We start from the raw sequence: 14,444 nt of genomic DNA, 5'->3' as shown, positions 1-14,444 counted from the left end.
TCCCCTTTTCTCATAGAAACTCAGCTCAGATAATGTCATGTATATGAACCCTTCACTAAGCTCACATCTTTTACTTCCTTCCATTCTTCCTCTAAATCCTGTCATATGTGCTTATATAAGTATATATGCCTCCTCCAATGGAATTTAAATACTTGAGAGAAGACATTGCTTTGTTTTTTATATGTATCCTCATTGCCTAGCAATTCCCATTTGGCATGTAGTAGGTGCTTAATAAATGTTGATTGATATATTTTGTTTGATATATCCAGCAATCTATTGGTAAATCTGCAGCTCTTGGGGTCATGGGATGGATATACACATGATAGACTTTTAAATTCTGCCTGCATTATTAATTAGATAATCATCAAAATAACAAATCAAACCCTGATTTGTAGCTATAACTTATTCTCAAAGAATATATATGTTCACACCGAAAATTTAATAACCATCTTTTAGAGTTGGTTTCAGCTGGCTCCAGTATACCCCTGGATGTATCCATAGTTTCATTAATGTGTACATTTTTTTCACTGTTGTAGGTTCTAGCCCAGCCATGCTCTTCTGTTCTGTGGATATCTTGATGGTATATCCCCTTTACTTCTCTGTAGAGATAAACCAGTATTCTGGAAACCTTTATTTATTTTCAAATTGCATGTTTTTCTGGTTGTCCATCAGTATGCAGCTCTTGCTATATAACCTGTCCCTTTTATTTTCTTGCCATACTTCTCTTTGAAGGTATTCTTTATGTGGCTTCTTCCAAAATTATTATGTTATAGCCTACTCTTACCTAAAGTTGTTCCATTCTTGACCCAGATTGAGGGACTATATTGATGGACTAAAGATTGTCCATACAGCTGAATTTCTTGAAATGGGCAATCGTCATCTAGCTCATTTTATAATGTTTGGAGAGAGATAGTAAATAAAATCTTTTAGGATATTGTGCAGTGATATGGTTATATTTAGCAATCTCCAATCATCTTTAGAACCTCATTATTTATAAGAAATTCCTTTTCCACTTGGAAACTGAATAAAGTTATCTCATATCATTCACAGAGTTTCTTAAGTATGGGAGACACTTTTTTGTAGGAGAACTTTTAAAGCAATTATTTGCTCTACTAAATGAAATGCCAACAAGAATAAGCACAGTGGATCTTATATTTTTTGAATCTTTTTAGTCAGTTGTGGAACCATAAAAATACACAAAGCTACAGAATATAGCTGACTGAATCATTTCTGTTAATTTATTTTTCATCAAAGATGCACTCAATGCAAATATATGTGAATATGTAAAACTCTTTTTTTTGAACAGGTAAGAAAGAGGAATACAGGACAGTAGTTATTAACATTATGATTATGATTATGATTAATTTTTTAAACTCATACCTTCTTTCCAGGGCAGAAGAATGGTAAGAACTAGGAAGTTGGGGTTAAGCAACTTACCCAGGGTCACCCAGCTAGGAAGTATATGAGGCCAAATTTGAACCTTGGACCTCCAATCTCCAGACCTACCTTTCTATCCTCTGAGCCACCTAGCTGCCCCCATAGTTATTAACATTCTTGCTAAATGTTTGTTGACTTGAATCTTCTCATTAAATGTAGGGTTAGTAAATTTTTCTAAAAAGCCTCAAATTAATTATTCTGTGCTCTGAAGGAACTTGCATTCTACTGGGTGTACAAAATGCACACATAGAAAAGAAAATATAAAGTAATTGTAGGCAGGAAAGGGCACTAATAACTGAAGTGATCAGGAAAATATTTCAATGGGGAGTGTCACATGAGATAAGCCTTGAAGTGAGGTATAGGCTTTAAGAAGTGTAGAGAGTTATTTTTTATTACTTCTAAGGCATGGAGATGAGAAATAGAATTTTAAGTCCAAGAAATAAAAATCAGTTTACTTTGTCATAATATAGAGTTCTTGGAGTGGTCAGATATAAAACAAATGTGGAAATTTAGGTTTATAAACAGGTTATGGAAGGTTTCATGTGCCTAGTATAGGAGTATCTATGTTACTGAGAGTTCTTGCAGCTTTGAAAGTAGGCACTATGGATGGTCTGATGCAATCTCTAGGTGGAGAATTTTAGCACTTTGAGAAATGAATAAGGGAGCAAAAAAAGAACATAAGTTTGGAGTCTAAATAAGAGGCTATTGTCGCAGTTAGATCATTTTGGAAGATTACGACTGCCTCAACTAAGTGGTCTTGTCATTGGAGAAAGGAATAAATATGAAAGAATGTGTTACACTTCCTTCATAAATCTATTTGTCATGTCAACATAGAGATAATCTTAAACCTCAAAGTAAAACAAAATGCATGCCATACCTCCATTTATTTGGTAAATTATTATTTTTGTACAGAAATTAGACTCATTTTTTATATTTGTTATGTTGCTAGTTCTTGCTCCTTATCAATTGTTTAGCTTTGGTCAGAGTAAGGTCATAGATTTGAAGCTATAATAAGTTGTTGAGCATATTACTTCTAATTACCATATTTTTCAGATGGGGAAAATGAGACTTGGAGAAATTAAATAACTTTTCTTAAGATTGCTCAGGTAATAAGTATCAGAAATATGATTTTAATTTTGTTAGTGCTATAATTGTTCAGTAATAAGACAGAACACATATTTGATACTGTCTTACAGATTTTTTTGAGAACTATTTTTATTTTTTTAACATTCTTTTTAAAAATTTGAATTCCACATTCTCTCTGTTCCTTCTTTCCTCCCCCCTCCTCTGTCCCTGATACAGTAAGCAATCTTATATAGATTTTGCAAGTGCAATCATGTAAAACATTTTTCCATATTAGTCATTTTTTGGAAGAGATTTCAAATAAAAAAAAAGTAAAGGAGAAATAAAGTGAAATAAAAGTATATTTGGGACTGCATTCAGAATCCATCAGTTCTTTCTCTGGAGGTGGATGGCATTTTTTCCTCATGAACCTTGGTCAATCTATTTTTCAGATTAACTAGATCATTCACAAATTGTTCATTAAAAACATTACTGTTACTGTATATACATTGTTTTTCTGGTTCTGCTCACTGTACTTTTCATCAGTTCATGTAAATCTTTATAGGTTTTCCCCCAAATCATCCTTCTTGTTCATTTCTTATAGTATAAGAATATTCCATTACAATCATTTACCACAACATAGTCAACCATACCAGATGATGGACAACCCCTCAATGTCCAATTCTTTGCTGCCAAATAAAGATCTGCAATAATTATTTTTGTATAAATGAAGCCTTTTCCCTTTTTTGGAGAGAAAATTATTTTTCTAATGAATTTTATTTTGATGTTAATAATTCTTATTCATATTTAGACCTACTGATTTGTTAACATAGGTTCTATTGCTATTACATAAGGAAGAAAAAAGTAGTTAATGTAAGTAAAATATCTAAAATATTTGTATATTAATAACTGATATGCTAACTAGAAAGTTTTGAGGTGAAGAAATGTTAAAGAATGTTAGTTTGCAAAATGATTGAAGTATATGAGTTTAGTCCATGTATTTAATAATCTCAAATAAACAAAACTATTAACTTTACAACATAGTGAAAGAGTAGTTTTATATACTATGTAATGTTACGAATAAAAGAATGTCCCATTTTATTAATAAGTAAGTTAGAAAATACTTTGATCATTACAGAATCTCTACTGTTAGCTATTGATTTTTTTCATTTGTGTGGTTTAATGAGTGTTATAAAATTCCTTAAAAAGGCAAAGAACATCTTTATGTCTATAAAGTACTGTGTAACTCATTTGTATTTCCTTATGTATCAGAAAAGGCATCATAAATTTTAAAGCATAAAAAGCACTCTTAATTGTTAATGCAAATGATGTATTAAGTGAGACCCTTTCCTTAGCTATAATTTAAAGAAACTCAAAAGTCCAATTATCTTTGATTTAGCTCTAAAAATTTCTGAATCACAGCTGGGCCTGTTGAGTTGAGTATTCCTCTGCAGAGATGGTTCATTTGAGTGGATTGCTGGATTAAAAAGGATATTCCATTAGTTGTGTTTTTTTTGTCTTTGTTAGACTTGCTTAGCATTTTCCTATCTATTGTGTCAATCATTTCTTATGGATCTAAATTAAGGTAAAGTTGTAGAGCAATTTAAAACACTAATATTGGAGCTATTTTATAAATACTTATATATCCTTGTAAATTTTACCATTTAAAAATCTTTAATATTATAATGATACTTTTTTTTTACTATTTTTGTGGTTTCTGAATATTAAATAAGCTGAGCCATTTCAAAGAAGTGATAGCTTATTTAAGAATTTAAAAGAAATATTGTTCCCTCAAAACAGTGATGCAATAAATAAGGTTGTCACCCTTCTGTTTTCATCTTGAGTTTTCTCTGCTTTACATTAAACTTCAGAACTATATTCCCAGTAATCCACAAACTGGTTTTAATGGAGTACTTTAAACTTCCTAAATTTTTTTTGTTCCATATCCTATGTTATATAAGAGTATGAACTATATTAACTAATATAGAGTTGAATGATACCTAGAGATTTTTTTTTTATTTAAACATCCTGGAATTGATAATTTCCCTTCATTTTAAACATCTAGTCTGATCCACAGGAATTACAGAAAAGTGTGGGAAGGCTTTCTTTTTCTTGCTAAGTCTTGAGTGTCATCTTTCAGTTTTCCCTTGTACTTCTCTCTTCTGTTGTCCTCTTGGGTAATGTCAAATTTGAACCCAGGACCTCACATCTCTAGTTATTGTTCTTTATCCTCTGATCCACCTAGCTACCCCCTGATCCGGTACTTATTTAGCAACTACTATGTGCCAGGACCTGGGCTAAGCATTGTGCTAGGGAAGAAGAAAAAAATGAAACCAGAATCAGAGTTGACAGTGGCTTATTTATCCAAGGGGTAATCATGAGTGAGAACATTATCTTTATAAACTGAAATGTGACATTTTAGATTTGAACTTAGTATTTAGGATTTTTAAAGCTTATGGATTGAATGAAATTTATATCTCTTATAATATAAACTGGGATTTGGAAAAGCATGTAAGCTATTCTGTCTTATCTATAGCTGAAACTATTAAATGACAATTTTATTAACTCTAAAATGACTCTAACCTAGCAATTACCCTCAAAAACTATTATTACACTTTTCATATAAAATTAGCTTTTTTTGAAGTTATTTTTAAGAATAGTGTTGTCATAAATATACCATACATATGTGTAATTATTTTCTTATAGATTTCCTATATGTTTTGTCTGTTGACAATTAAAATGTGAATTCTGGGAACAGAGACCACCTTACCTTTGTAATTTTTTCTGAAGCCCTTAACCCATGCTTACATAGTAAGTGCATTCATTTATATTTCTCTTGAACACAATAAACCATCTTGATTAGAAAATTATCTTAGTACTAGAAGAGGAAAAGGAACAAGCATTTAATTAAGCTCCTATGATGTCCCAAAGTGGTAAGCACTTTATAAATACCTCATTTGATCTGCACAATCACACTGGGAGGTAAATGCTTATTATTATCATTTCTGTTTTTAATTGAGATATCTGAAGCAGACCAAGGTTGTGACAAGCATTTCCATTAAAAAAGAAAAGATTTTATGTGAATGAAATCACAAATCTCTTATATGTTTAGCTTGTTTGTTTTTACTTTGCCTGTATCATAGTAGTGATATACTTGGGTACAATTATGTTAGAAACAGCCCTTATTATTGTAAGTGGCATTGGATCTGACAGTAATTTGAAAGCCCCATATATAGGTTATAATTGATTATTTGTAGGATACTTACTGATTATATGTTAAAATGTGAGAGAATATTATTTCTTTTGAGTAAATGGTTTTATAATGGATTGCCACAAAAGGTGGCAACCTCAACTCATCTGGGGGTAATATTTCATAAGTTCTTTTTCATAAATTTATTTTCACTTATCTCTCTCCTCTCATATATACTATATCAGTTTCCCTGCAAGATAAGATGCCATAGGAATCAAAAAATAATTTATTTTTTCTACTTTTATATCTTAAGTAGAGGACCCAATTTAAGAGAACTTTGTGAAACATTCTTTTTGAGAATGTCACCCCCCCACCTTTATCATCTTCATTGTAATAACTGTTAAGTTGATTTCCATCTGTTTATCCATTTGTGATGGAAGGTAAGATTTTGTAGTTATAATTTACTTTAGAAAAAAGAAAAAGGTACCTCACTTTAAATTTAGGTGGTTTTAAAGAAAAAATATTTTTTATATAAATGAGGAGTTTATGTACTCCCACAACTATAGTAACAAGAACAAAATTCAGGTTAAGAGATTTTTCTTACCCATGTGATCTTATGGCCATGTTTGAGTATAGATATACGCATATTGTATTTTTTATATAAGTTGACTATAGATATGATAAAACTCCCATGGAATAGGAAATTGTATGTTATATTCCATATTATAATCACTAATCTTTAAAAATAATGCATTATTAAGTAGGCAATCATATTTTCTTAAGGCTTATTTGTACTCTGATTTAATTAATTCTTAATTCTTAGCTTTAACACATACCTTTTTGCTCCTTTATTTCCTCCTTTTTACAGATTTGTTGGTGGGAGGGATTTGAACATTTAATCAGTGGTTCCCTTATGTGCATGTTGTTTTGTAGTATAAACAGTTCTTATATAAAGAGTATACATATTTTATGGAGGAGGCCTTGTTATATAATAACAATAGATCCAAGCAAATCCTCTTCTTATACATTTTAGTATCATGGAGCTGACCTATGACCTAGTAGAATCTGGCACATTTTATGTAGCTGAAAAGGCTTCAGTGAAAAGTCTAATATAGGTTTTATTTCTGTTTTTTGAGTTATTTAACTAACATTTGGAGAGGATCATCAGAATTATTTTTGTCTACAAGAGGTCTCAAAGATAGTATGTAAATAGTATGTAAAATTCAAAAAATGGGGGTGTATAAGCATTGTAACCCCAGATCTTTGAAGTTTATGGTGGGTTTTTTTTTTCCTTATAGCATGAACCAATGTAATGTGCTACCATTAGAATATTAATGGAAATTTTGAAATGGATTCTTAGACTTTCTTGAATATTTTACTTAAAGAGATAGCAAGTAAATATTTTTGAATATGGCAGTTATTTTGCTTTCCTTTGGTGAAGTAGCTAAATTGTATTTTGATTAAATTAGGATAATCAATAATTTCAATGCTATTGTGTTATGATATTCTAATAATAGGAAAACCTCTTCAGAGTTAAATATGCATCAAAATATGAAAACCATAAATACATTCTTGTTTTTAAGTCCTTTAGAATTTGATATTGTCTGTAGCATACTATATAAAATTTAAACATATTTTAACATGTCCTGATGTTATTCCTCATAAGGTGTTGTGTTTTATTGAAAGGTAGTTCATATTACTGAACTGTTAATAACAGTGCTATTCAGTCATATTGCTAAGATCAATATTTACTTTAAGTTAATGTGAATTAGTTCTTCCTTTGGTTGAATTTTATTCCTACTCCTTTACAGATGCTTGTGACCACACCTGAAAAATGGGATGTGGTAACAAGAAAGAGTGTTGGAGATGTAGCCCTTTCCCAACTTGTAAAGCTTCTAATTCTTGATGAAGTACATCTGCTGCATGAGGACAGAGGCCCTGTGTTGGAAAGCCTAGTTGCACGAACTTTACGACAGGTAAGAAAGTTATTTCATTTCAGAAACTTATTTGGGTAATTGAATTATTTACATTATTTGAAATGGAGTTGCTTTCAGTTATATTCATATATGCCTTCCCTTAGTATAGATGTGTAGTATAATTGGCAACGTATATTGGAAGAAAATATTCATATATGGCATTTTATAAGGACAATATTTAATTTACTATAAAGACATACAAGAATATTTTCTTTTTTTTTAAATTTAGAATATTTTTCATGGTTACATGATTTATGATTTTTCCCACTCCCAGAGCTGACAAGCTGACAAGCAGTATAACATGGGTTATACATGTATCATTGTTCAAAACCCATTTCCATGTTATTCTTATTTGCAGTAGAGTGATCTTTTAACATCAAGACCCTAATCATATCCCCATTGAACCACGTGATCAATCATTTATTTCTCTTCTCTATTCCTACTCCAATCATTCTTTCTCTGGATGTTTTGGGTCATCACATTGCTGCTAGTAGAGAAGTCAATTACGTTTGATTGTGTCACAGTGTATCAGTCTCTGTGTACAATGTTCTTCTGGTTCTGTGTCTTTTGCTCTGCATCAATTCTTGGAAGTCTTTTCAGTTTACATGGAATTCCTCCAGTTTATTATTCCTTTCAGGGCAATAGTGTTCCATCACCATCAGATACCACGATTTGTTCAGACATTCGGAATACCTCATTTTCCATTTTTTTTTGCACGACTATAAAGATTTTAGTATATGTGTTTCTCCTTATTATCTCTTTAGGGTACAAACCCAGCAGTGGTATGACTGTATCAAAGGGTAAGCAAAGAATATGTTCTTTTAATTTATCTAACACTTGACCCAATTTTCCCTATTGCAGAATTTTTTTCTAAGTGTTTTTTGTCATATAAGGCAGATAAAGCAAAATTTAAATTATATAAAAAGGTAAAACATTAATTTTATGAAATAGAAATTTATTATATTATTTTAAAGAAATAATGCCCCTGAGATTCAAATTTCTAAGAGAAAGAAATAGTTTCCATTTGATAAACAAAGTATATGAATTTGCATTTTTTATGGGAAGGAATCTGAGCAATAAATAGCCATATGAAGAAGTGTTTGATAGCCAAATGAAAAATGATCCAAATTGCTAATAATTATAGAGCTGCAAATTAAAAGTGTCAATTTCCTTCCTTATGTGGAAAAGAGAGAAAGTAATATTTGATAAAATTCTTCAAGTGAGGTGTGTACCCTTTCAAAAACTGTCTCCTCACGTGATTTGTAGACTCATCAGTATTTGCCTCTAAACCCATAATTGGTTTAGCCATTTCAGAGAGATGATCTATAAATGAAGCTGGATGTTCTCCTTTATTTTGCATTAGTTTGTCAAATCTTGCCCATGCATTAGGCTTTGAATAACAGAGCATAATAGCTTGGAGCCAGTTTCCCCTACATTTCCTCAAGTACGTCATGCTTATGGGATTAGCAAAATCAAGGTCTTCCCTTTGCTTCTTTGTGGGGCAACTAGTCAGGTTGTTTTCTGAACTGGTCTTTTCAACGAATTGGCGATGCTCATAGGGACTAAACAGTTCAGACCAGAGAAATCCCACATCTTGAAAATCTGGGTCAAAAATTTGGAAAGCACATTTCAGTTCTTTCTGAGTCTTATAGGGCTGATTGATAAATTTTGGAACCCATTTCTTCAGGGAATCAAGCTCCTGGGTTGTAAACTGTCTATGCACCTTTGAATGTAACACACCAGCTGTACTTGATAACTTGGTGACATCCTTTAGTGGAAAAATTTTTTCGACTTCACTATTGTAAAGGATAAATTTAGCGTTGTGACCTAAACTATATTAGTTATTTATTGCCATGGGATATCCCAAATAAAATACCCAAGACAGCTGGAAATTTATGGTGATTTAATTAATACAGTGGAAAGAAATTAAGAAAAAGGGAGAAGGAAAGGGTATAGGATTTCTCTCACCTGGCTTGTGCCAAGGGGGAAGAGTAGAGGCTTTAGGAAGATAAGGTTTTGGAGAGTAAAGGAGGAAGGAATCGGCCTAAACTCCAAGAGGGCTCAGCTAAGATGCTTGAACCTGAATCAGCTCAAGAGCAAACTCACTGCCAAAACCCAGACAATTAGCTGCCACCACGCCAAGATGTTGGAACATTTAGCACGCTGGCAGCCAGAGCCACATCTCTGGGGAAAAAGAGGCAGATGAGAGGAAGCCCCGTGAAAAAAACCCTAGACGATTCTACCTCCCTTTCCTGTGTCTCCTCTGCACCAATCATAGCCTAAGCTTAACTTAGGACAGCCTAGGTATCTGTCAGCTGTTTCTGATTTGTCAATTTCTCTATCAAAGGCCTACTCCTAAACACTCAATCTTCAAGCATGGTTACAGACATTCCTGATTTTGTTGGACAAAGAAGGGTGGAATAATGTAAACTTCCTAAGACATCCCTGATTTTGTTAGACTAAGCATCTTCATTGTTACAAATTAGGAGATAGCTAAATCCAATCTTCACACTATCAGACTTAGTGTCCTTGTCACTGTCATTTCCCTGTGCATTAGCCTTTGTTTTCTTTGCCTTTCTGTCTTTCTCTTTGGGTGCACTATTTGTATGGCCATTGTTCTAGTCCTTAATCTGGTCTAGCCCTTTTGCCTTCAAAAATTCCTCAAACATATTCTTAATAAACATTTTCCAAGTTAGTATCCACCACCATTATCTTAGTTGTTTGTTTAGGGTTCAGAAATCTATAGATGTTCTTTAAATAAATCAGTATCTGTATAGCAGCCATGGAAATGATATAAATTTGAGTCATAATGTGCCAGAGGACAGTTTCTTTTTGGAATGGTAACTGCAGTATGAACATCGTGGTGTTACCAAGGTATTCCACCGAATCTACAATCATGGTGGTCATTTTACCGTATTTGATGTTATAAATCCAGTAAGCCATAATTACTGCCAACACAACTACTCCACAGAGCACTTGCTTACACATCTTGCTGTTAATTTTTATGGATTGTAAAGTTCAGTCAGCCTGAGTTGCCAAATTGTAATAGATAATATTGGAGGGGGTATATTTGGATAAATGATAACTAAAAGATCAACTTTGTCTACCCTCCTCCTGTTCCTCCTTCATCTCTCCCAGCCTCCCTCTTGAGGCTGTTCAGCTTCCCTCCCCTTTGTCTTTGCTTACTAAATTACTTAGGAGGAGTTTATGCTGTCTCAAATGAAAATACTTTCTATCTTCTTTTATCTTAAGTAAGGGTTTATTAGGGAAAACAGGAAAAGATAGAGGATGAAGGTAAGAGGGTTTAAGGTTTCCTTATTATCTACAGTGAGTTAGGTTGGAGGATATTGAGAGAAATGGCAATTCAGTCACTACCATGAAACAGAGTAAGTCAGAGAGAGATATATGGGCTATTGTCCTTCTTTTTCTGCCTCCAAATCAGCTAGGCCACCTCCAACTTGATTATCCCAAGTCCCAGAGATAAACCCAGCTTCTTCTTTCAAAGTCACCATCATCAGCCAAGAAGCCCAGAAAACAGTCTGCAGTTGGCTCTTGCCTTCAACTGTTTTTGGTAACATTCCAAATGGAATCTTCCTTTGATTGACAGCTGATCAACCTCCAGCCTCTGTCTTGCTGCAATTTCTCTCTTTTCCACACTTATAACCTTTATATTGGCAAATTTGCCCCCCACCCCCAGTAAATAGTAAATGTTAGAGTAGCTTTGGTAAAGAGAGATTAATGCATATCTTTGTGCAGTTGTGAACTAGTCCACTCATTCTGAAAAGCAGTTTGGAATTATGCCCTATAAGAGCTGATAAGTGTGAATTCTCTATTCAAACGATATCACTACCAGGTCTATACATAAAAGAGATCAAAGAAAGAGGAAAGGAATTCATGTACAAAAGTAACAACTACTTATTTTGCATTGGCAAAATACTGGAAATTTTTTTGGTGTCCCATTAATTGGCGAATGACTCTAAACAAGTTATATAAACATGATGAAACACTATTGTTCCATTAGTAATGATGGTGATGGGTTTCAGAAGAGCCTTATTTGAACTGATGTAGAATGAAATGAATAAAACCAGGGGAAAAGTTATTCAGTAAGAATGATATTTTAAAGACAAGTAACTTTGAAATACTTAGGAACTCTGTTAACACAATGACCAATCACCATTTAAGAGAATTGATACTGAAACATGTTACCCACCTGTGAAGTGATACATTGAGTGTTAATTGAGACATTTTTTGGATTTTGACAGTTTAGGAATCTGTTTAGCTCAACTATACATGTTTGTAATAGGGTATTTTTTTTTTTTGATTATCAATGAGCAGATGTTTTCCTTGCTTTCTTAATGGAGGTAGAGGAAAGAGCTGGAAGGGCTAAAATGCAGAATTTTGTGGATAAAAATATTGTAATTAAAAATAGATAATATTCTTTATTAGAGAAAGTAGTTAAGGCAGAACTTGTGCATAAATTACAAAATATCCAATGTTTGTAAAGTCCATGAAAAACAGGTTTTGATCTTTTGGTTTTTTGTTATTATTCTCATTCTCTTCTCATCACCAACAAAATGAAACTCGTTTTCTTAAAAGGTTAATCTTATTCAATCTGTTTAACATGTATTTGATTCAATGTGAAACAAGGGATCTATAACCTAGCATGAGATTATGCTTCTGATTTTCTAGAAAACGTTTTCAAGTGAACAGTTTGTGAACATTTTAGTAATTCCTGACAACCATTATGCTATACTAAAGCTGTTGTATTATATGCTGCAGTCTCTATTTTTGAAGTAAAAAATCATGCAAAAGATTGTAAAAAAAATATCCATGACTGATAGAAGGCCTAATGAAAATCATGTAAAAATCCACACTAGTTTATAAAGGTAAAATTGTACATGCATCCACAGATTTCAGCTTATAAATGGGCTGTGTTCAAAAAAGTTTATTTTTAGATTAGTTATTTGCAACTAAAACAGTAGAAACATTATTAGTTAGTTTCTCGAGTTAATTTATGTAAGGTATAATAGAATTAGACATTTACAAGGAATAATACCAAGGAATGTTGTGATTTATATGTGCATAAAAGGGAAAAGTAACATTAACTTTGATTCTTCATATCTTGAATTCTAATAAAGAAAAGTCTATTTAATAATTAATTTAAACATACAAGTATTAAATACTTACTATGCTTCATGCATAGTGCTAGTCACTATAGAAACAAAGACCCCTATCCTGGGATGGGGAGATGGGAAGGGAGAGTAGTGGCAGCAGGATTTGTGCACAAATAAATTGATTCTAAATTGGGGTTTGGGATTGGAGGAACCAGTAATATGTGGGAGAATCAGGAATACCTCTTGGAAGAGGTTGTACTTGGCCTGAATCTGGTAGGGAGCTAGGGATTTTTAGTCTTTCAGAAAGTAGTAATTAAGTGCCTACTTATTTGTGAGGCACTGTGCATCTAGAGTTCATGTTGAAGAAGCAGAATATTTCAGAACTGGGGAATATCCTGGGTAAAAGCTAGAGATGGAAAATGGATTAGGTCTACATTTACTTGTTAAGTCTTGATTTTTAGAGACCAGAGAAGATCCTACCAGTTAATTCTGAGGTATAACGAAATAATAGTGGGAAGCAATTAAAATTTCATAGGTATGGATAATAAAAAAACAATTGGTGTAAACTCAAATATCTCAAGGTGTTTTCTTTAACTTTATATTACGTGACCATTACCAGGAGAATAACTTATGAATATCTTTTCCTAGGAGAGGACTTTGATAATTGAGTTTTTCCCTACTTTCTTCTGAGATTCTCAGTATGAATGGGGTAATCTATATTTCTGGAAAGAGATAAGGGGACATGTTCTGTAAGAGAGCAAAATTCTGAATTATAGTACTTGGAGAAGATGAGGTCAGTGACCAGGTGATACCTCCCCTTTCAATAGGTATATATAAATTTCTTTATGTAGTAAATGTTTTCTAGCAAACAGGATCAATTAATTTAAAAACAATCAAATGTAATAGACTTCTCTACTAGCAGCAATGCAATGGTCCAGGATAGTTCTGAGGGACTTATAAGAAAGAACGCTATCCACATCCAGAGAAAGAACTGTAGGAGTAGAAACACAGAAGAAAAACAACTGCTTAATCACATGAGTAGATGAGGATATGATTGGGGATGTAGACTCTAAATGATCACCCTAGTGCAAATATCAATAATATGGAAATTGGTCTTGATTAGTGACATGTGTAAAACCTGGTGGGATTGCTCGTTGGCTATGGGAGGGGGGTGGGAAGAGGGAAGGGAAAGAACATGATTCATGTAACCTTGGAAAAATATTCTAAACTAATTAATTAAACAAACAAAAAAAACTCATTATGTTTCCAGTTAGAAAAATTCTAGATATTGAACATAGTTTCACATGAATTATAGGAAGCACCATAGTAGCTACACACTAGACATTATGGAATAAATTATAATAATTATAGTTTATCTGGCCCTGTCACAGCATTTCCTTTTCAGCAAATATGAAACAGAATTTATTTTTCTCTAAAATCTGTCCCTCATCCCCTATTTCTGTAAAAGGCATCACACTATCCTTCTAGACATTAAGGTTCATGACCTTGAAATTGTTCTTGAGCATTCATTCTCCTTCATTACCCAATATCAATAATCAATCATCACTCTACATTCATTTATTAATATTTTATTCTGTGCTAGACACTCGACTAGATGTTAGGGATTCATTTTACTTTTGTCTTTGAATACCTAGGACAGGGGTC

The 14,444-nt window shown here is 32.7% G+C and overlaps 1 protein-coding gene across 1 annotated transcript in view; it reads left to right on the top strand.

Annotated features, from left to right (window-relative positions):
- The window catches only part of ASCC3 (activating signal cointegrator 1 complex subunit 3), a 411,239-nt gene that overhangs the window by 104,770 nt on the left and 292,025 nt on the right, over positions 1–14,444 (top strand). Inside the window, exon 11 of the mRNA XM_056818622.1 lies at positions 7,501–7,665. Within this exon, the coding sequence (XP_056674600.1) occupies positions 7,501–7,665 (165 nt within the window). The remainder of the gene's footprint in view (positions 1–7,500; positions 7,666–14,444) is intronic.

The sequence above is a fragment of the Monodelphis domestica genome, chromosome 2 (genome assembly GCF_027887165.1).
Source record: "Monodelphis domestica isolate mMonDom1 chromosome 2, mMonDom1.pri, whole genome shotgun sequence".
In the NCBI taxonomy this organism is placed as follows: domain Eukaryota; kingdom Metazoa; phylum Chordata; class Mammalia; order Didelphimorphia; family Didelphidae; genus Monodelphis; species Monodelphis domestica.
Note: the sequence above shows the minus strand (reverse complement) of the source record. Positions and strands in the feature narration are given on the sequence as shown.